Below are 22,796 nucleotides of genomic sequence, written 5' to 3'. Positions count from 1 at the left end.
CCTGCCTCGGGGCCTGGCAGGACAGCTAGAAGCAGGCCCGCTGGAGCGGGGCCGAGCCTGCCGGGGCTGCGTCGCTGGGTCACCAGCTGACCCTGCCTCTCCCAGGCCCTCTCCCAGACCCCACCCCCCAGACCATTTTCAAGACCAGACAGCACTCTCCTGGCTGACAGAGGGATTCAACAGTAAACAGCAAATATGTTGAGGGAGGGGGAAGAGAGACAAGGATAAACATTTACATGATAATAACAATACTTATTAAAAGTGCTTTCTTTGAAAGGACATCTTTGGCAAGAACATACTGTAATGCTGTGGGGTGTGTGTGTGTGCGCGCGCACGCGTGCGCATGTGCACATGCTCATGGATGCACATGCCTAACCTGTGAGGCAGGAGGACCAGTGTCTTCCCAATCAGAGTCTGACCCAAAGCGGGGGGCACTATGGAGACGGGTGCCCTTCCCCATCATTCTTCTGGAAAGGCCAAACTCAAGTAAACCGACTCCCTCCAGAGGGACCCCAGGGAGCGAGTTGCTCAGCTTCCCAGCGCCCCCTGGGTCCTGCTCGTGGGGGTCACACTCGGCTCAGGCCTGGGTGGGGTGGGCTGGCCATGCCTGGGAGGTGGGCGGTGGTGGGCAGTGGGAAAGCTCGTGAGAAGGCGGACCCTGCACCCAGGTCTGCCCGATGGTCTAACACTCTGGTTGGCCTTGGTGTGGAGAGAACACCTCGGGGCTGTCCAGGGGGAGATTAAGATATTTACAAAGGAAGGGGTGAAATACCTCCCATCTGGGAAGAGAGTTGGGGCCAGAGGGGAAGGAGGGGGAAATCCCAGCATCTGGCCTGAAGGCCTCAGAAGGAAGAGCACTTTGGAGGAACTTTAGTCACCAACCTTTGGGAAGCGGGGAGCTGCTCCCCACCTTCTTTAGACACCCTCCTTTCCAACTCCCTGAAACAGTATGTCCACACAGATGCAGCTTCTTGGAGAAAGAATACAAAAAACGCACACGTTACCCACGTCCACACACTCACCCACGTCCCCCGCTGGCTCACACTCGCCCGAGCCGTGGTGAATGGGCTCATCTCAGGACCTGATGGCCAAGACCTGGGCTTGCCAGAAAATAGGGGGGCCGAAGGGGCTAGAACATGTGCACCCCTCCCCGTGGAGCCCCAGACAGAGTCTAGGGAAGGCCAAGGCCAGGGCAAGGAGACCCCTGATTGCTTCAAGGATAAAGGCCCCTACATTTCAGGCTGTGTTTACAAATACGAAGAGGGATGGGAATTGGTTTATGCCCAGAGTGGCAATAAAGCAATTATGGGAAAACAATAAATACTTCTTGTCAATTTACCTATTCTTTTTTTTAACCTTTTCTTATATTTTATTAGCTTACAGATTCTGTCAGTATGTCTCACATATATATTATATATATTTATATATCAGTACAATGCCTCTCTCTAGGGGACCCCAGAGGCTTAAGAAGCCCCTCAAGAATGGAGTCCTGGTGAATTTTCCATTTCAGCTTAGAGTCCTTGGGTGGAAGTTGGGGGTTTCCCAATTGCCCAGATGAACTCTAGGCCCTTTGGCCTAAATGCATGCTTTCTGCCCTCTGCTCACAGGCAGCGTGGCTCTTCTGGGGAAACCAAGGCAGAAGAGGAAACAGTAAGGCTCCAGTAATGTACACAGGCCATGTGGTATACAGGTAGCAGCTCCCAGAGCTCTGCTAAGTCACCCTGGAGAGCCCAGCGAAAGTCAGAGCCCAAACACTTGCGGAGGGGAGGACAAGGACTATAGGCTTCTCCCCCGGGCCTTGCTGAGCAGGGCCATTAGAAGCAGTTTCCCCAGGATCAGCCCAACCTGGGGGCCCTGCAGGACACAACAGAGCAGGGCAGAGCAGGAAGGCTCAATCCCCAGCACCCGAAAAGACAGCATGCAGATAAGCAAGTCTGAGTTAAGGCTGGTGTGGGCGCAAAGCCCAAGGATGGGCTGAAGGCTGAGAGCTGGCGGGAACAAACCGCCCACCTCGCTGCTGGGCCACACCACTCAGGAAAGAGGCCTCAGGGTCAACAGCATGGGCAGCTGATGGATCTCTTCCCCGGGGCTATGGAAACGCATGGCTCCACCTCCTCAAACCAACAGTCCTACCTCCTGGTGGAGGCAAGGTGGCCGGTCCAGCTCCCGCTGGCTTCTTGGTCCAGGAGAAGGGGCTGGCGGCACTCAGGGCCACTAGAGAGCAGGTGTAGGGACCAAGACAGAGCCTGTCACCCACATTCCTGCGTGCTCCCAGGGAAGAAGGCTGCCGTCCCCTCCTTGATGCTGTGTCGCCCCGATTCTAACTTTCTTTGGATAGTATGCACGTGTGCGCAAACACATGGAACATGGGCAAGTTCACCTGTTTATGATTCTAGCTGAGAGGCAAATATAAATCAGCGTGTGAGGATGTGGGTGCTGACATATACACAACCCCACATGTACACCCACGCAAACTATACATCAGAGGCAGAACAAAGAGACTTTAGGTGCCCTGGGTCTGAGATACTTTCAAAAGCAAAAGTTCTGCCACTTGATATCCCATGCTGGCTCTTTTTAGTTTGGCAATGTACCCTAGAGGTGGCCAGAAAAAGATTCTCTTGACTTGTTTTCTCCATGCAAAGCAGTTGGGTTAGAGGGATACTTTTCCATTTCCCCCCAAAGTATGGATCCCCAAGGCGGTCAGTTCTGCCTCCTTGGAGGGGCTCCATCCCTTGGGACGGGGAGGGGGCATTAGGTGGACCTGGTCAGTTTTGAAGGCTTCGGGGTTGCGCAATATCCATCCACCCAAGGGAACTGAGTTCTCCTCCTCCATCCTTGTCTTTCTTTCTCTCCCTCTCTCCCCCTCCCCTCCGCAATTCACTTCCCTCTCCCCACGTTGCACTTTCTTCTCTCCTTCTCCAAAATTGGCCCAAAGTCCTCCTTCTGGATTCAAAGGTGGTCAGGATTCATGGGTCCCCTCCCCCCATGCCCCATCCCCACTGCCCTGGCCCGGGCATGGGGTGAGTTCATCTCTTCTGTCCGGCACTCAGCATGACCTTGGAGACGAAGTTGACAATGGCGGAGGCAGGCTGGTTGGGGTCAAGCTCAGCAAAGAGGTGGCAGGCGTTGTCCGTGGTGCTGCCCTGCTTCCGGGCCACAAAGCCAAAGAGCCTGCAGGGGCAGGAGAGGGGTGACAGGTGTGAGAGGAGGGCAGGAGGGGCCCCGCGCCTTGGAGAGCCACCGGGGTGAGCAAACTGATCTCCAGGTCGGCCTCTCCCCCTCCGTCCACATCTCCTGGGCATGGGAATTGGGGGAGGGGAGGCGGGGAACATAAGAGAGAGCCCTCTCCCTCTTCCACTGACAAGATAGTCAAGTGACACTGGAGAAGACGGTGTCACTTGTTTTAGAGTAGGCAGAAAGTCCCCTTTCGTGGGGAGGGGAGAAACATGGGGGAGGAGTTGCTGCAGGCAACTGACAAGACTGGACCATAAGAGGTGGAAACGAGAACAAAAATAAAATGGGGACATTCCTAGCTGAGCTTCTCTCAGTCCATGTTAGCCCCACCCCTACCCAACTATTCTTACACACGACACAAGCACAGAATAAAACGTTGTGTATCTGTCAAAGGTCTGGACCTCCTCAAACACCAGGAGGAGGTGAGGGAGACAAAAGGACAGGGGTCGCTACTCTCCCCTCACCACACACACACATTTCTCTTGGGATCCAGAGAATGGGAGGGGGAGGGAGACCCCACACCTGTTTTCCCCAACCCCCACTCCCTGCACCAAGACTGGAGTGAGCTGGCATTCTCTCTGTGCAAAACAGAGTTAAAAATATGAGAGCAGAGAACAGAATGTGAGCTGAGGTCCCCTCCCAGCCAGCGCGTTGCTAATTAGAGCGAGATGGGGAAATCGGGACAGCTGGAGATTCCGATGGAAACCCCTCTCCCTGGGACTGGACCACAACAGCTAAAATTAGAAAAGGTGGGTCCAGCTTGCAACCGTGCACACGCGTGGGTGTACATACACACTGGGCTTCCTAAAGCTGCTTCAGGGGCTGGGGACCACTGGGCCAGAGGTCTGGGGTATAACGGTCTGCCTAAGACATGGAAAATGCTGGGTCCATGCCCAGCCCCCAATCCTCTTTCCAGGCTTGCTGGGCTGCTTGGTGGGGTGGAGGGCACTCAGGGCTCTGGGAGGGAGTGACTCTGAGCTGCGGGCACGATGGCACACTACCCCTGGCTGCCAGCTTCTGCCAGGATGGAGAGTCCCCCGCCTCCCTCTCCTGGTGTTTATTTCAGCTCCAAGGCCTCCAGGGCCAGTGCAGCAACAGCCAATTCCTTCCTCTGCTTAGGGAAATGGATCCAAGCAAGAAACCGCAGCCCCCAACGGCAGGAAGGAGTACTTGCAAGGACCTGACAGCCTGTGCTCCTTAAACCCGGGCCTCGGGCATCTGTGCCTCACCCTAGCCCCACCCTGAGCCCCTGAGCTGGGCTCTCTCAGGCCTGTGCCCTGCCCAGCAAGGCCAGGTCAGCTGGAAGCTCAGCACAAAACCCGTTCCTGAATGAGGAGAATGATTTTCGGGCCTGGGACCAGCCCACTTCTGTCCCTGACCCCTCTGCCCTTCACAGGGTCCAATATTCAGTAAGCAGGAGCTTCTTCAAACACAAAGCTCTGGCCTCCTGGTTGGTGGCAGGGACAGAGCCCCTAATGACCCCTGCGAGCCCAGGAGAAGGCTGAGGCAAGTGTGAGATGAGCTGTGAGATGGCTGGGCACCTGGGTCTTCCTTTCGGCCAGACCGCTAACTCTTCACGTGACCTGGGGCAAGCTGCGGCCTCCTCCAGCCCACACAGCCCCTCTGGACACCGCTGTTCCTCACGCTAACTGGCCGCTGGCCGGCTCCTTTCCCTCTTGACCGAAGCGGCCTCAGGGGGACTCTGCCTCGCCCTCCTGCGCCCTGCCTCCTCCTCTCATTTCTGTAGGAGACTAACACTTACCAGCCCTTCCCACACGACAGACAAAACCCAGCCCTCAGGAAGCGTGCGCTCCAGTGGCCGTGCCTCTCTGTCCCCTTGAAATCATCTCTCCCCCAACCCCACACCCATTTCTACCTGTTCAAATTGTACCTGCCTTTGCAGACCCACTTTTCAACGTAGGTTCTTTCCCCAAACCTTTCCAAATCTCCCCCTGCCTAGAGCCCATGCCACGTGCTCTCCTTTATGATGGGTATAGCCCATCCTGCCTGTGGATGGGTATATTTTAATGTTTTTACAGTGTAAAGTTTCTTTTTCTAAAACATTCTTATATGAAGTCAAATATATAAAGGTGACTGAAGTACTTATGGTTCTAAATATATCAATTGAACAGCATAACATTTACCATTATAGAGTAAAATGGGGAACTACAGACCACAATGGCAGTCTCTGGCAGCTTCAGTAGCCAGGCTATTCCTATACTTCGTTTTGGTTTTGTGATATTAAGAAAACCCCGATTCATACTGATACAGAGCTGCAGATTGTAACAGGGTTTTCCCTCCCCTCTTAAGAGCTCAGCTGCAACCTGAGGATCCTAGGGTTCCTTGGAACACAGTTTGAAAACCACTGCGGCATGTTAGTGCTGTTTATACATTTGTCCTATCCACTGGGCCAACGTCAGGCCTCCTGGAGTCGAGTCAGACCCCGGGTCAGTCTGAACCCTCCCAGGGCTAAGTTCCTCAGAGGCACTCAGGAAATGCTGAACAGACGGAAGCATCGACCAAAAGGTCCCAGGGCCATCCCAGAAGTCAGACCCTCTGGGCTCCCACGTTCAGAGGAAATCTAGCCCAGCTGCAGAAGTCCACCAAAAAGCACAAATGGGAATCAGGGCAGCCAGGATTTGGGGCAGAAAAGATCATTTAAACAACCCCTGCCCCACTGCCATCACCTCAAAAGAACCCTCGGCTTCCTGTCCACTTCCTCAGACCCCTGCGGGTCTAGTCCTGGGCGAGGGGGTGTGACAAGACCAGAGTCGGAGGGCAAAAGTCCTGGGTGCCTGGTCACACTTTTCTCCAAAGCTGAGTGGCCCTTGCTGCCCTGTGCCTCCCCCGAGTCCTGCATTCTCAACCTGCCCCTGCTGCCCCCTGACCCCGTCCCAAAAAGCACAAAGACCAACCAGCTGGGGTGGGGGGAGAAGCCACACTTACTTAGCAGGGACACCTCCCTCCGCTTTCATCCACCTGTGGAGAGAAAGACGGCACAGCGTGAGCCACCCCACTTTCTCCCCAGAGCTCAGCCCCATGCGTGCCCGGACCCTCGGGGGGAAGGCAGAGGCGCCCATTACGGGTTGGGAGCATTCAGATAAAGAGAACTGCGGCCCGCCTCCCAAGGAGCTTTCCCCAAGGTGGAGAGGAGACGCAGACTCAGGGGCCAGGGACAGGACAGAGGCGGTGAAAGCGGGCGTTTGAGTTCCTGGGAGGGTCTCCATATTTATTGTGGGAAACACTCAAAACGATGCCCAGGACAATTACACTCCTGCCGACACAGGCAGATCTCCAGGCGGAACCAAAAATACACACGCACGCACACATACATACACGCGCACATACTCACGCACGTGCACACACACAGACTTCCGTGTTCTAGAGCTGGCAGGGAAGGAAAGTGTCTACAAGAGACTCACTTTCTCTCCTGTGGATCCAGGTCACAGAAGGTGACGGTGTTGAGAGGGTAGTGTCGTCTGAAGAAGAGCCTGTGGCATAGACATCAGATAAACAGAATGAGTGCTGAAGTGACAGGTCAGGCCACCTTCCCATCCTCTGTGACTGTCACAGGTCAACACAGCCTCTCCCCTGTGACCAAGACGGCCCGAGCTGCCCACACTGGGGACATAAGCATTGCACGGGAACAGACAGAAGTGTCATGGAAACGTCTCTCCAGAGCTAGAGGTGAGGAAAAGAAGGAAGAAACTGGCTTTGAGAAATGAGAGATGGGGAGACCCTGGAGAAGGAAGGAAAGCGGTAGGGGAAACGTGTTAGAGAGAACATGAGAGGCAGGGTTCTGCTCTAGAAAGCAGGTACTTTTACCAGTTACTTTTGCAGCTGTACACCCAATGCAGGCATATTTGTAGAAAGATGGAAAAATGGGCAGATGGATGGGTAGATAAGTAGAGACATAAATGGGTGAAGGAATAAATGGAGGGAGTATATATGGGGGATTAATGGATGCAGATGGCTGAATCAACTGGTGAGTGGCCGAGCAAGAGGATGGATGGATGGATGGATGGATGGGTGGGTGGCTGGGTGGCCAGGTAGAGAGATGGTGGGTGGATGAGAGATGGATGGATGGATGGACGAACAAATGGATGGATGGGTGGGTGGCCAGATAGATGGAGGATGGGTGGCGGATAGATGGGTACAAGGGATGAATTGATTGGTAAGTAGGTGGGTCAGTGGAAGGATAGATGGGTCACAGGAGGAGAGCCCAACAAAGAAGTGGGCAGAAGAGTCTTACTTTCTCTGGTTGTCAGTCAGTGTAATTCCCTGGGCAGAAACTTTGAAGTGAACGATGGTGGCAGCTGGTGTGGGGTCAGCAGCCAGTGTCTCGGAAATGGCTTTGGAGATGGCCTGTGGCCCAGTGAGTGACTCCATATCCACAGAGTTGACGAAGAGCACGTTGCAGGCTGGAAGAAACCCACCCAAGGAGGAGTCACGGGGGCTGGAGTGGGTGGAGACGATCCCCAGGCCCTCTCTTCAGGAAGAAGGTAGCAGAAAGTTTCAGGCCAACTTCAGGCCAAAGCATCTGCACCCAGAAATGGGGTGTGCCCACCTGCCCAGCCTGCACCTGCAGGAGGGGACAGGGCAGAAAGGAGAAAAGGCCTGGGCAGGGATCTGGTCTGGAGCGGCCACTCACCTGCCCCTTGCTTCAGCAGGTCAGTGGTTGAGTTGGCAGTGCCCGAGCTATTTTTCGATTCATCCGTGGGGTCTGAGACAAAAATTTAATTCAGTTAGTAATTAAAACGCTAGAACTGGAAAGAAGCCCACGTCTGGCTTGGCCTAAAGCAAGCTCTGCAAATATTTCGTGCAATGGATACTGCTTTTCGCATCAGGCCCTGGGCAGTTGGTACGCGTGTGTCCAGCTGCAATGTTCAGTAATTGCTGACTGGTCAAGAGCTCCAGAGTCCCACAGAGAGCCGGGTTCAGACCCTCAGCCCAGCACGAGCTATGCATCTACAAAAGGGAAATGAGGGTGAAAGGAGCATTTCACTGGGCTTCTGAGATGCCCCATGTACTGTGTTAGCCCAGTGCTTGGCACAAAACACACCCTCAAGTTGGTGGGGTTCTTCTGCACTGGTATCTGTGGAGATCAGTAAATGCCCTCACTCATTAAACCATTAACGCAGCACAATTAGAATTTCAATATTAAAGAGAACTGAGTATCATTTACACTAGCGTTTTGCAGACTAGGGTGGGCAGGCTTGTTAAAACACAGATTGCTGGGCCCCACCCCAGATACCCTGGTCAGGAGGGGCTGGAGAATATTCACATTTTTACCAAATTCCCAGAGGTGCTGATGCTGCTGGTCTGGGGATCATACTTTGAGAACTACTAGTGTATACAATGCAAATATCAATTTTATCATTGCTGAATTACTTTGGTAAATTCTGTACAAATATAATTTAATTAGTGTCTAAATTGTATGGTTAATAATGCTATTTAAGTTGTATTTGAACTTTTAAGCTAATAAGGGTGGTCAATTATCATTAATAATGCAATGAATCGAATTGAATACATAGAAACTATCAAATAATATTGGCGGTTTTCTGTGTGGGCAAACCCCCAGGCGCTTCAAAAGAGAGGAGAAAGTCCCAGGGGTACTTCTGAATGTCCTGTTATTGATCAGAGACGGTAGGGAGAAGGTACCTCGGCTCCCAGTTTCTAGACCTCACGTTCAGGGCCAAGCATATTCCCTGGTGTGAGCCCTGTGTACTTGGCGGCTGGGGAATAAGAAGCCTGTGCTGTAACAGAAGCTATGCTGTGAAGAGCTTTGGGGTCCATCTGCCACCCTCCAAGACTGGGACATCTCTCTGGAAGAAGCTGAAATCTCCTCTGCCCCCGCAGTGTCTCATTCAGGTTCCTATCCTCTGTCCTGCGGCTCTTGGGTTCCATTCAAACTTCCCACAGTCAAAAGAGGGCTTGCTCTTCCCTATCAGCTCAGTGTCCCCTCCGTCAGGGACCATCCTGACAGCCACCCACACTAGAAACTGAAGGGACATCTGACCATCCCCTTTCCTTCCTATGCAATACAGAGCTCAGCCACCTCTTCTCTAAGAGATCCCTCCCGGGTGCTCTCTCCTCTCCATTCAGACAAACCTCCCATCATGGACCCTCCTGTGACCTAAATCTGCCTTCCCCTCCCCCTGCCCTTGGCCCTGCCCACGGACACCCATCTCATCCTCTGGACGTGATCCTCCCCACAACTGTCTCCTACTTCCACTGCCTCTTCTGGGACATGGCTTATTCCGAAAATCCAATCTGAATTTCTGAGTCTCCAGAGAATTTTCCAGAACAATCTGGCAAGTCAATTATGTATGTTCCTGGAGTTAAGCTTTTCAATAAACTTTTCCTTCTCTTTTTAATCAAGAAAGAGAAGAGTAGTTTCAAGTTTCCCCAGACGGGCAAAATGACCCCTATACTCCAACCGTGGCCCAAGTTCTGGAGCCCTGGCCGGGCTGAGACACGAAGGAGGCCAGCTCAAGGGTGCACTTGGGAGGAAGGGGTGCCAGGTTCCTACCTCGGTTTGGAATGACCAGCTTACAGGGCAGAGCCAGCGGGATGATGGAGTGCTGGTAGACCAGGGCAGAGAGAGATCCTGCAGGGAGAGAGGCAGCATGTCAGGGGCAGCTTTCCTGGAAATGGGCTGGGACACTGAGGAAGCCCACCCGCCCCACCCTGCTAGTCCCAGTCTTCAGGCTCTTCATTCTTCTCCCTCATCCCACCAATAAAACTGGAAGCCCAGTCCCTCTTTGTTAGTAAGACCCAAGGGAGAATATTCCAAAGGTTCACCCTAGCAGTCATAGGTTACCTAACAGCTTTCCTTTACAGAAGGGTACTCCCCAGCATCTCTCCCAAGCCCCTCCAGCTGCCCATGTCCCTCTCAGGACAGTGGGTTCAAATCCCAGCTCAGTCACTTATTAGCTATGTGTCCTTAGGTAAACCTAGCTTCTATGAACCTCCATTTCCTCTTCTGTACAATGGGATAATGGCACCTACCATACAGAACTGTCATGAGGGCAGAAGGAATGTCAGGGACCTAGACAGTGACTTTCACATAGTAAGTGGTCAATAAAGGAAGCTGTTGTTTTAGCTGTTCATCAAATTACAATAACACGTCTCAGTGGGGAAGGAAAAATGTAGAAAGGATTTTGGCAGAGTGAAGGGGCCGCAGCACAGAGGAAGGGAAGCCCCTGTTCATCTCTCCGCTGTGTCTGTGACAAAGGGGACTGGCAGACCCTGAGGCGGGGGAACCCGGGACAGGCCTGAGACTCTGCGGGTCGACCGTGGAGAGAGAAGCGGGAGCACATCTCACCGAAGTTTGGCTCGTTGGGGCATCCCTTGAGCTTGACTCCCCTGGGACCGGTCTCTATCAGGAAATGTCTCACCAGCTCATGGGTCATGTCCCCTGGGGTGAAAAGAAAGAAATAAGGATCAGTCATTTCTAATGATGTCTGCCCACCGCCTCCCAACACCACTTCATAACTTCTCCAGGGTGCGGGGCTTTGTCGGGAGAAGGCGTCGCAGAGACAATAGAGCCAGAACCCTGGAATGGAGAGACCACGACTCTTCCTACCCCTCCAGGAAATGCAATCACAGCCCCAATAATCTATCTTCCTGATTTTCTGACCCCAACCGTTACCACGCCCAAGGCTCACTCTGCTGAAGAGTCTGATCATCAGGAACAAGCTCCCATGAGAATCAGAAACCTGCCAAGCCCCCAGGTCCTTCTGGCGCCTCAGGGTTTGAAAAGACCCTAACAATCACCTCGTCCTGAGGCCCAGCTCAAAGAGACAGTGTTACCCTTTTTATTCTGCTGCATGATGGTCGGAGGGGGAGAAGACACCTTCATGGCCAGCCCGTAGGCTCCTCGGAAGGAGTGACTGTCACGGATGATGAAGGCCCCCGGCTCCTGGTCCTTCAGGAGTGCGATGGCTGAATTGGGAGGGGAAGGCAGGGGGAGAAGAGGGAGTAAGAAAGTGATGGCAGTGGCTTCCCTTAAGTTTCATCAGGCCTCTCGAACCTCATTCTTTCTTAAGTGACAGCAGATTCTTTAAAGTAAGAATTCCAACTCTCTGAAGGGTCCGTCTATACTAGAGTTGGCCAACTTTTTCTTTAAATAGCCAGATGTAAATATGTCAGGCTTTGCAAGTCATGGAGTCTCCATTGCAACTTCTGAACTCAGCCATTGCAACACAAAAGCAGCCACAGACAGTAGATAAACAAATAGAGGTGGTTGTGTTCAATGGCACTATGTTTACAAACAGACAGCAGTCCGGATGTGACCCGGAGGCTGCAGTCAGCAGCACCCTGTCCAATCTCCACACAGACTTTCCCTGGGAGCCTCACATGGTCTCTTCTCCACCCCCATAATCCCAACTTTGTTTTTTGTAAAATGTACAAAAATCTCCCACATCATGCAGATGGGGAGCTAAAGTTTCCTATTATCTTGACCAGTCTTTTACTTTGCCCAGGAAACCAAGACTTCGCTGACTAAGGAATCTTCAAAGGAGAGTCTACACTCATTGCTCTGCTCCCCCACACTTTACCACGGGGATGGCTCTTCCTGTCTGACCTTGGTGCAGCCGTTCTCTGGGACCACCACGTACTGCTTCAGGAGGAAGGCGTCTACTTAAATTTCTTGCCCAGGGAAGGCCCAATGGGCAGCAGCCAACTGTGACCTCGAATGGATCCCAGGACCCCCCAGGACTCACCCTGCTCTCTGGAGATCTCAGGCTTGTACCAATACTTGGAAGTGTCCTGGACAAATTTCACTTTAGCCCGGGTCTCGGGGCTGTTGTCTACAGGAGGAGGAAAAAAAGTGTTGTGGGTTAAATAATGTTCTCCCTGCAAAAGAAATGTATGCTCTAACCCTCAGTACCTGTGAATGTGACCTTATTTGGAAATAGGGTAACCAAATTAAGATGAGGTCATGCAGGATTAGAATGGGCCCCAATCCAATCTGACCACTGTCCTTATAAGAGGAGGGAAAGAGAGAGAGAGAACAAGGAGAGAACATCATGTGAACTTGGAGGCAAATATTGCAGAGATGTGTCTACAGCCAAAGGATACCAAATGCTGCCAAAGAGAGGCTAGAAAAAACGCCTAGAACAGACATTCCCTCAGAGCCTCCAGAAGGAATCAACTCTGCCAACACCTTGATTTTGGACTTCCAGCCTCCACTACCCCAAAAGAATAAATTCTGTTGTGTTGAGCCACCAGTTTTGTGGTACTCTGCTAGGCTCTCCTAGGAAACTAACCCAGAAAGTTAGCCTCCTCAAATATCATCAGAGTATGGCTAAAGGGACCTTGGGCAGCTCTGTCGCCCTTTATGTCTGCCGCTAGCCATCAGTGTCACAGAGCTGCTCCCCTGTCCAAGAGCCCGGCATGGCATTCTCACTGAGCCGACGAAAGCCCGACTCCACCCCATCTCCCCTTTGCTCTAAAAGATTCAGACTAAACCCTTCCTGCAGCTCCTCCCACAGGCTAAGACACGCCACCTCTAGCCCTTTCCTCCCAACCTGATCATAATGACTTTGAGGACCAGAGCAGAAAGACGCAGTTCATCCCACTTCCCCCCAGCCCCTTCCTCGCTCCCCATGTGGAAATCCTGAGTTCAGTGTCCTATAGGGCAAAAAAGTCCCACCTGCTCTGGGACCAGTAGAGGGAGGGTTGGCCTAGAATTTAGATGCCATCTCCTGTGTGTCACAGACCCCACTTCTCTCACAGATGCCCCGCCCCACCAGACCCTCTGCAGACCCGGGACAATTTCTTAGAACATTAGGCTCTAGAGGGACCTCTCTGAGAGTATCTAGTCCAACTGTGTAACTTCACACATGAGCAAAATGAGGTTCAGAGAAGGTGAGTGACCTGTCCAAGCCCATAGGCCTTTCGATGGTTAATTGAATGGCTCCTGGAAGACCTTCCCAGGTGAGAAGATGCAGCAGCCAGTTCGGTGCCGGCTACACCGTAGCTTCCTGACTAGGCATTAGGATGTGTGCCCCTCGCTCCCCAACCTCTTCCTTCATCTTTTGGCGCAAAAGAAAACAAAAAGAGGGAAAATGGAATATTTCAATTGTACTTGTTTCCTCTCCTTTTTGAGAGAGGTGGGAGTAGAGGGAGTCTGCACTAACGATGCTGTAAAGCGCAGAACATCCAGACCCGACAGGGATCGGGTTGTGTGTCTAGGACTTAGTCAGTTTCAACATGTCCCTTAAACTCTGGGATCTGTCTCTGGAGGATAGTGAAGGGCTAGGTCAGCTCCTCTCCCTGGCAGCTGTGCACTGAGGAGGGCCTCTGGCCTAGGCAGCTGGGCTGTGCGACTCTTGTAGGCTGCCCCTCTCTGCTCTGAAGCCCCCGCCCCGTTATGCTGGGCCCGCCTAATGAACTGTCAGAGGCGGCTGCAGCCCCATGTGCCTTCCTGTGTTGACTCCAATGGCTATTTTAAGCAGGGGAGATGGTGGGAAACAGGAAATGTCCCAACTACTAGAAATTTTGCATCCTCTAAGGAGAGGGGCTGGGAACCAGATGTCTCTGGTGGGCAGCAGGAAGCAGGGGCGTGTAGGGTCGCTGTAAGTGTCCTGGCTTGGCCAGACCTAGTAGTGACACACTGCGAATCTGGGCAGCGGGGGCCTGTTCCAAGCTGTGCACAACATTCCCAGTCTTCCTAGAATGCCTCAGAGCCCCAGGGCCCCTCTGCACTCAGGCAGGTTCCAGGTCTGGAAGAGAAGCTGCAGATCAGCTGAGGCCTTGACCTTTGTGTTTGGATAATGAGCCCTCTAAGTGGAAGCAAAGAGGCCAAGTTCTGGTGATGAGTGAAGAATTCGGTGTGTAAACTTGCAAGGACCTCAGTGAAGCCGGGTTGGTAGAAACTAGACTCCAGTGAAATGCCCAACCCTTGGCCTTGTCCCATATCACATCTGGCTGCCAGATCTATTAGCTATGTGTGCACAGTGGGGATCAAAAGGTGAGAACAAAGGGCTGGCAAAGGAATGGAGGTTCAGGTTTGGACCGCAGACTGTCAAAGTTATGCTAAATCACCATGATCCTCAAGACAGGGAAGCATGATAAAACAACTCCCATAATGCTTTAAGAGCACTAGCTTTGGGTAGCATGGGCCTGGACTGGCAGACATTCATTAACTGTCTGACCCTGGACAAATGGCCGAGCCCTCCAAGCCTGTTTCCTCGTGTATGGCTATGGGATGAATTTGATATTACTTATCTCAGAGCCTGGCACACAGCATGTGCTCAACAAGCGGTCACGGCTATGATAATTGTAATGATAATGCCATCGTTATTATTATGTTCACTGCCTTCAAGAGCAGCAGCACCCACAGCCACCACAACCGTAACACATTTACTTTGAGGACACCTCCAACTCCCATTATACAGATTAGGCACCTGAGGCCCACGTGTCGGTGACCCACCCACATTTGTCTGCCAAGAGGATGCCAGGACAGACACCCTAACTGGTGGACTTCATCTGTCTGCAGGAGACGTGGAAGTGAAGAAAAGACCCACCTGGCATGGAGTACTTGGAGAAGTCGGGCAGCGTGTGTGAGAAGGAGACGGTGCTGCCCCCACTGGGACTGGACATGCCACTGGCGACAGGCGAGGAAGACACCTTCCCATTGATGGTGGCGTAGTTGGGGAGGCTGCCCGCTCGGTCTCCCATGGACATCCTCCACTTCTCTGGCAAGGCCGGTGTTGGACTCCCTTGCCGGAAGGCTGCTGAATCCGGCGAGGGGGAGGTGGCGGGGCTGCTCAGGCCAGGGTAGTAGGCAGGGGACACAGGGAAGGAGGGCGTGGAAGGAGCCTGGTAGCCAGAGGCACTGCTCTGCCGGGACAGCGTTGGTCTCCGGTCCTCAGGGGTGGAGTAGCCGCCATAGGCCACATGCCGGTCCAAGCTGGGGCTGCCGGGAACCACAGATCCAGACCCTCCGAGGTGACGGCCCAGGCTGGGGCTTCCGGGGCTGGCTATTGTGTTGCCATGGATATTGGAGGCCAAGTTGCCCTGGTGGGCTCCCGGGTGCCGGCCCAGGCTGGGGCTCCCTGGAGTGGTGGCCGCACTGCCATGGAGGCCTGAGGCCTGAAGGGCCCCAGGGTGCTGGCCCCGGCTGGGGCTCCCTGGAGTGGTGGCCGCACTGCCATGGAGGCCTGAAACCTGATGGGCCCCGGGGTGCCGGCCCAGGCTGGGGCTTCCTGGAGTGGTCGCTGCACTGCCCTGGGGGCTAGAGACTGCATTACCATGGAAACCAGCTCCTGGTGGGCCCATCACCTGGCGGTGGCTCAAACCGGGGCTGCTGGGGGCAGCCATGCCGGGGTTGACAGCTCGGCGGCCAAAGCCAGGACTGGAGGGAGTGTTGGTGCCCACTGTCCTGTGGCGTGCCTGAGGGCTCCCGGGTACCGTGTGGACTCCAGCCACATTGAACTGAGACCGGGCCTGGCTTTCTGGGGAGCTGAACTGCTGCAGTGAGTGGTCAGGGCTGCTGTAGCTGCTGCCCACAGTCGGAAGAGGAGAAGAACTCTGGTAGCTTCTCTGAGCCGAAGGGCTGGGCTGGCCCAGGCTGCCGGAGCGGAAGCCAGCATCCAGCAAAGGCTGGGTGGGTGTCCGGGGGCCCTGGTCACTGCTCTCCCCTGATGGGAAACTCCCCACTGAAGTGCTAGAGAGAGAAAGGGCAGATTATGTCAGCAAATGGTATTAATGAAGAACGAGCTTTCAGTGAACACTCAAATCTACCTCCCACCACTAACAATGACAGTAAGTTCCACTTGCATGCGTGGGAATATCAAAGTTTTTACATCACCCTATGGAACCATCAGAGGAAGAAACTGAGGCTCAGACTGGTTAGCAATAGGCTCACAATCACATGGCTCATAAAAGGCCAGCGTTTCAGGCCAGCTGTGCCTGATTGCAAAGCACGTGTTTTCCCCACTGTGCTACTCTGGCTCCTGACCACCAGTCAAAGCGAGGCGCTCCCTTTCATCAAAACTGAAGATGACAGAGTCTAACGAACAAAGTAAAACAAACAAAGTAGAAACAGAGTCACAGATACAGAGAACCAAACAGCTGTCAGAGGGGAGGGAGGTTAGGAGGCTGAGTGAAAAAGGTGAAGGGGTTAAGCAAAGAAAATAAAACTCATAGACACAGACAACAGGATGGTGATTACCAGAGGGAAAGCCGTTCAGGGGACGTAGAAGAGGGTAAAGGGGGATAAATGGAGGTAGAAGGAGACTTCACTCAGGGCGGTGAACACACAATACAATATACAGGTGACGGATTACAGAACTGAACGCCTAAAACCTGTATAACTAACCAAGGTCACCCCAATACATTCAATAAAATAAAGAAATTGAGGGTGGCTATCCTCTTGTCAACTCCAGTATCACTGAACACTGGAAACGGGGCTCAAACCACCTGGATCCTGTTTCTCCTGGAAGTACCCCCACCTTGATTTCTCCAGGTGTGCCATCATTATCTTTAAATGTCGAGAGTGTTAGAATTGGGCTTTCATTGCTCATTGCTCCACAGAGCAAAGACAAGGAAGTTTCGTAGGAGATTTCAGCTCATTATAAAGTCTGCTTTCCAGCCATCAGATCTGGCCACTAAGGGAGCAAGCTGTCTTGCATAGTAATGAGACTCCCATCACTAGGAGCATTTAAGCAGAGGCTGATTGACCTCCTGACCTGAATGCTGTGAAGGGAATATCCTCCAATGAAAGGTCAGATTAGATGAGCTCAGAGGTCGAACCCAATTCTAAGACTGGAGAAATTCGGTTCAGAGGAGACTGTACCTGGGGGAATAACCAAAATCAAAGGTTCTACTCTGAAGTCAAGCACAAGTTCCCAGAGAAGCGCAATGCAATGGCCTGTGAGTTGGGAAATCTGGATTCTGCTGTTAAAGTTTTCCCATGTGAAAAAAAAATGAGGGGGCTGGGTTAGATGACCCTGATTCTTTCCAGACACAAACTTCTATCCCTCGATGACATGGCAGGAGAGACAAAGGTTGGCAGGGACCTCGCATAAGCAGCAGCTGCAGGGTGGTGGCAGGGAGGCTCTGCACGAGGAGCCCCGAAGGGCGGGCCGGCTCCTTACGTAAGACAATGGGCCAAAGCCTGGAGCTGGAAACTGGAAGGATTCTCGAGGCTGGGTCAGATAAGTTTGGGTCCCTCGGGTGATGTCAGGGGGAAGGGGCAGGCAAGAGCCAAGGGCAGGGAGAAGCCAGGGGCCAGGCCAGGACAAAGTCTACCTTACATCACAGAAGGAGTCAGAGCAGAACACCCACTTCCTGCAAGAAATAACCTGAATTCTGAGGAATGGGAGGATGTGTCAGGCCGAGTGGAGCGGGGTGGGTGGGGGACACCGAAAAGTTCTGTAAGATTAATCCTGGAGGATAAATGCTAGCTTCCTAAGCCCTGAAAAGAGCCAAAACTACAGCTGGAGGAATGTGAGTGAGAAACAGTGAAAACTTACTGATGTCCAAGCTCTCTGAACACCAGAAATGGTGGCTGGCAGGTAAGGAAGATCCCCTTTCCTTACGTACCAAACCCTCTGCCCAGAGGACAGCCTCCCAAGACATGGAGCTGTCTGCCCCATCAGGAGACTGGGAGCGGGGCAAGGTGGACTGCGGGTATGTGCTGGCCTTGAGGCATCAGAATTCTTAGAATTCAGACAAAACTGCCTCTTCTCTCCCAGCCACCCACCCTGACCTCGGAGGGGCGCACTGCTTTGGGCCAGGGAAGGATTTCCAGCCCACCCGGGGCCTGTGGAAATGTGAAAAGGTAGTTGGAGTGCTCTCAGCGCCCGGGAACCCCAGGATGTGGAGGGGAGTGAACGTGGGGAGGGGTGGTCAGTGGCAAGTGTCCCCTCCCTGGGGCGAGCTCTGGGGGGCCAGTTCCTCTCCCACGCCTACCACCCTACGCCCTGCCTGGGCTGATCTCAAGCTCCCTCCCCTATGTTGTCGTCCCTCTCCCTGTCATGAAGCGACACTCCTCACCTGCCCCTGCGAGCCCTCAGCCACCCACACCCCTCCGACCCTCTGTCCTGTCTCTGCTGTCCTTCCAGAAAGCCCTCTTCCTTCTGCTTCACCTTTCAACACATGCTCAACCTTCTGGCCTCACCACAAACACCTCCGGCCCCTAGAAATCCTCCCTGCACTCCTAGCTGGAAACCACAGCCCCCTGTTCTGAGATCCCAGAACTTTATTTATGCATCTGCTTTGGGCACATCTGGCTCATCCTGCAATGGGCACCGTGACCCAGGTCTGGAGGAGAGGAGGCGGAGAGGTGGGCTCCCAACCAGATGCCTTCGGTCTGAATCCTATGTCTGCTACCATTTAACTATAGGACTGCGAGCAACCTGCTTCGCAACTCTGTGCCTCAGTTTCCTCTTCTGGAAAGCGGGAATGATACTACTACTTACCTCATACAGGTTGATATGAAGATTAAATAAAATAACCACAGGAAGCATTTAGCAAAGTGCCTGGCACATAGGAAGCGCTCACTACATAGCGATTACTGCTGTTAGATTTTAACCTTGGGAGAGGGAAGCTTCTGGTTCACGTCCGTACCCCTCACGCACCCCCCGCTCCTTCCAGCAAGTTCTAGGCGGTGGAACTGAATTCAGCCCGAGGATTCGAGCCCCCACAGGCGGTGGCGCTCGGAGGATGCTCTCTCAAGCCTTCTGATGAGCTGGTGCTCTAGCGATCTGGATGTTGTGTCCACCTGTCCACTACACCTGAGCGGATCCAAGGAGCCTCAGCCACGCTGTCCCAGGCCTGACTTCTCACCACCCACGTGCTCCTCACCCCCACTTACCTGTCAGCGCTGAGGATGGGGCTGCTGGTAGAGAGGGGGCTGGGGGAGACAAAGGAGCCGCCCAGCGCCCCGTTCCTCACGGGCGTGTCATGGCCATAGGCCTGGGCGGCTGGGGCGCTAAAGCTCTTGGGCTCGGGGTCCTGGGCTCGGGGCCCAGCCACCGCCGTCCGCACCACCGACTCAACGTAGCTCCGGGGCTCTGGAAGGGGCCAGAGACAGAGACTGAGCACAGATCTATAGGATGAAATGTGGACCCCATCCAACCTGCCAGGGAGCCCATCTCTCCAGAGTCCAGCCTGGGGAGACAGCCCCAAAAGGACAGCCAAGCACACAAAGGGCACTTCTGGGGCCCCTGCCTACCCATGTCCACCCCTCCTCCCGGCTTCTTGGAGAAGCTGTGGGAACCCCACAGAACCTCTCACCATGGCCTCGCTCAGAGAAGCTCCGCAGAAACAAATCCCATCTCTGCCTCTAAAGGCAGCCGTGGTAGAACCTTCCCTCTCAGAGCTAGGATGCCCATCCATAGCTGGCACTCCCTTCAGCTGCTTTTCCTTGATGGCCCTGCCCCCTGGGTCCCCAGGCCCTTATAGGACCCCCTGGCGGCACCGGAGTGTGGACCTAGAGCCCCAGCCAGCCTTGCCCCTGCCTCAGGACAGCCCCAGGGCCGCACAGGCTTCCCCCCATACCCAGGGCCCAGAAGCAGGCCTGACGGCCTAGCAGCAGGCCTGTGCCGGTGAGTCACGCCCAGCGCCGTTATGCCAAGACACACCCCCCTCCCTGCCTGACACACTTAGCATTCCTCCGGAGACTGACACCATTATCCCCACTTGGTGTTCAAAACATCCTAAGAGGAATGGAGGTTGGGGAGGAGGGCAGGGACAGGTGCCAGAAAGGCCATCGCACAGATGAGGACACTGAGGCCTGGGAAGTGGTATGACGGAAGGCCCAGCCAATGCGTGTCCAACTCCTTCCTCTGAGACCAGCCCCCAAACTAACTCAATATGAAGCAGGGAAAAGCAGCAGGGTGCCCTGGGCTCCTCAAGGGACATCATGAGGGATGGATGACACTCTTGCCACCTCCAAACCTGGCACTGGTCCTGTCTCCCTCAGGAGGGACGTGACTGAGCACAGACCCAAGTAGGGCATCTGCCGAAACCAGCCTGGGACCCTAGAGGACCTGCACAGCGCCAGGCAGGCCAGGCTGCCGGAGCCGCAGCTGGCCAGGGCTGTGCTGGTCACTGAGTCTGCAAACAGCCCCCTGCCCTGGGCCCAAAGAAAACCTTACTTCAGAAGGGGCCCAATCACCATGCTGCCAGGGCACAGCCTCTTGGGTGTGGCCTGTAAAGTGACCTTGAGGTCTGACATTGTGCACCCAGAAGCCTGCGGACACAGGGCAAGGATGGTCATTCAGAACAGGGCCCTCTACAAAGGTCTGGGGTTCTGTGCACAGCTCCGGCCAAAGGCTGCCCGCCTGTCCTAGTTTTCACACAGAGCTGCCTCCAAACAACAGCAGTGGCAGTGGACGGGGGCGGAGCAGGATGTCTGCAAAAGGACAGCTCAGAGCAACGTATTCCAGGTACAAGGGGCAGGGTGATGTAGAACCAGCCACCTCGGCACCCAAAGCTGGAGTCCACGTGGGCAGAGGCCAGCAAGGTGTCCTCAAGAGCCCCCTTGCCCAGCCCAGGCCACGCTCCCACCTCACAGGAGGCCCAGGCCACATCCATTCCAAAGGCACTATTTCTATGGCACCTGTGCCCAAGGTCCCACTGGAACCAGGAGATGCTACAGAGATCCTCGGGCCCAGGGCAGGCACACTTTCTTGCAAAGGACCTGAGAGAAAATATCTCAGCCCTGGTGGGCCAGACAGTCTCTGTCACAGCTACTCAATCCTGCCCTAGTAGTGCGAAAGCAGCCAGAGGCAACAGTACATAAACAAATGAGTGTGTCTGCCTTTACAGAAACAGGTGGTGGACAAGATCTGACCGAGTTTGATGACCACGGATCTCACCCATCTCCTCAGCCCAGAGAGGTGGAGTAATCTGCCCCAGAACACACAGTAGACGTGGATACTAGCGCCACAGTCTCCTGATTCTCAATGCTGGCTCAGGGGGCCAGAAGGGGCCACAGCCGCAAGAGGCACCAGAGCTGGCTGCTACCCAGAACAGCAGCCCATCACCCGCAGATGAGCCAACTCCACGGGGCTATTAATCGTGATAAAAGTAGCAAACAATTATATGAAGAAAGTAGGATTTGAAGAATGTGAGTATCTTGCTTGGGCCACACAGTAAGAAGTGGCAGAATCAGCCTAGGGAACCAGGTGGTCTGGCCAGGGCCTGCTCTCTGGCCCACTGCACAACTTTCTGGCCTGGAAAGCTGGGGAACTGATAGTTTCAGCCTCCTTAGCCTTGAGGGGTTGGCTCATGTCCTGGGGTAACCCAGCTTGGCAGAAGAGGGCCTCACACCCACAGAAATGGTCATCGAGACCCAAGACCAGAGCCCATCCCCTACTGCCTGAAGTCACTCTCTCCGAAACCCTTCTAGGCTCTCATTTAACCAGGGTCCCCGTAACACTTGGCACCCCTTCTCTCCCACCCAGGGAGGGCCGGGAGATGCATCCGCCCCCGTGTGCAGTGGCTGGCACCTAGCAGGCCCTACATATGTGTCTGTCCCACAAACCAGCAGATGCATGATCTTCACCCTCCAGCCCCACCCAGACAGTGGTGCGTCATAACCAAGACCTAAGAGGCATACATTCATTTTTCTCATTCCCTGGGATCCTTGCTGACCACAGAAGGTCAAGCTGAAACCCACGGGGATGGCCTCTGAAGTCCGAGCTCTTCTCCCACCGGCGACGTCCCCCTGATCCAGGTAGAGAGGAGCGAGGCCCCTTCGCTCAATCTCCGCTCCTCACAAACACAGAGCACGAGGGACTCTGGGAAGCTTTCATTTTCTGAACTGCTCAAACTGTTCAAAACCAAGCTTTTGGGCCAAAAACCCAGTTTTCCCAAGTTTTCACACTCAGATTTCTATATTGAAAATGCCTCCTTTTCCTGTCTATTCCTCTCCTTCCCCCACCTCAATACAATGTACAACTTGTGGGCTCCCCTTCTTTCACTTGCTGGAGGGGGCACCTGGAACAGATGGAACCTTCCTGGGACTCAGTTTCCTCATCTGTAAAATGGGAATGAGAATACCCACCTGCCCAGCCAGGATCAAGTGATAAGAGATGAGAAAGTTCCTTCTAATTCTTTCTTGCTGATTCCAATGAGCTGTTTAGGAGCAGCCCTGCCGTGGCCGGCGTTGCCGCCTGGGCCCTGCCGCCCGTGGCTGCCTCCCTCCACCCTCTCCTGCTGTTTCCCTCCTCTCCTCCAATCCTGGAGCAGCTGCACCCAGAGGCAACAGGGCTGGGCAGCGGGGAGAGGTGGGGCCAGTGCTTCACGCAGAACATTCCAGGAGCCCAAACCCATTCCAAGTGGCTGATGGTGGCTGAGAGCAGCTGGAGGCCCGAGAGTGCCTTGGCCCCACCAGGCTGGGGGCGCTGTCACCTCTTCACCCGCACCCTAAGTACACTTTCTGCCTCCCAGAAGAGGTTCTTTGCCTGGAGAGAAGGGGCCCGCCCACCCCACATGAAGGACGACATGTGGGTAGAGAAGAGGAAGACTGTAAAGAGACCCCCGAGTCCCAGTCCAGGAGCTGAAAAGTCAGAACATGAGACCTTTAAGATCGGGCCACA

At 54.1% G+C, this 22,796-nt stretch overlaps 1 protein-coding gene across 4 annotated transcripts in view; it reads right to left on the bottom strand.

Annotated features, from left to right (window-relative positions):
- Positions 1 to 1,342: 1,342 nt before the first annotated feature.
- The window catches only part of TNS1 (tensin 1), a 160,012-nt gene continuing 138,558 nt past the window's right edge, over positions 1,343 to 22,796 (bottom strand). For all 4 annotated transcript variants that reach the window (XM_054585676.1, XM_054585672.1, XM_054585674.1 and 1 more), the window contains 11 exons: positions 19,064 to 19,262; positions 14,769 to 15,910; positions 11,961 to 12,047; positions 11,050 to 11,181; positions 10,562 to 10,654; positions 9,767 to 9,844; positions 7,886 to 7,957; positions 7,487 to 7,655; positions 6,657 to 6,725; positions 6,181 to 6,213; positions 1,343 to 3,171 (listed from right to left, as the gene is read on the bottom strand). In XM_054585676.1, coding sequence (XP_054441651.1) covers positions 3,027 to 3,171; positions 6,181 to 6,213; positions 6,657 to 6,725; positions 7,487 to 7,655; positions 7,886 to 7,957; positions 9,767 to 9,844; positions 10,562 to 10,654; positions 11,050 to 11,181; positions 11,961 to 12,047; positions 14,769 to 15,910; positions 19,064 to 19,262 — 2,219 coding nt within the window. In that variant the 3' untranslated portion in view covers positions 1,343 to 3,026. The remainder of the gene's footprint in view (positions 3,172 to 6,180; positions 6,214 to 6,656; positions 6,726 to 7,486; positions 7,656 to 7,885; positions 7,958 to 9,766; positions 9,845 to 10,561; positions 10,655 to 11,049; positions 11,182 to 11,960; positions 12,048 to 14,768; positions 15,911 to 19,063; positions 19,263 to 22,796) is intronic.

The sequence above is a fragment of the Pteronotus mesoamericanus genome, unplaced genomic scaffold (assembly GCF_021234165.1).
Source record: "Pteronotus mesoamericanus isolate MK-2021 breed Mesoamerican mustached bat unplaced genomic scaffold, CSHL_Meso_final contig_90, whole genome shotgun sequence".
NCBI lineage: Eukaryota > Metazoa > Chordata > Mammalia > Chiroptera > Mormoopidae > Pteronotus > Pteronotus mesoamericanus.
Note: the sequence above shows the minus strand (reverse complement) of the source record. Positions and strands in the feature narration are given on the sequence as shown.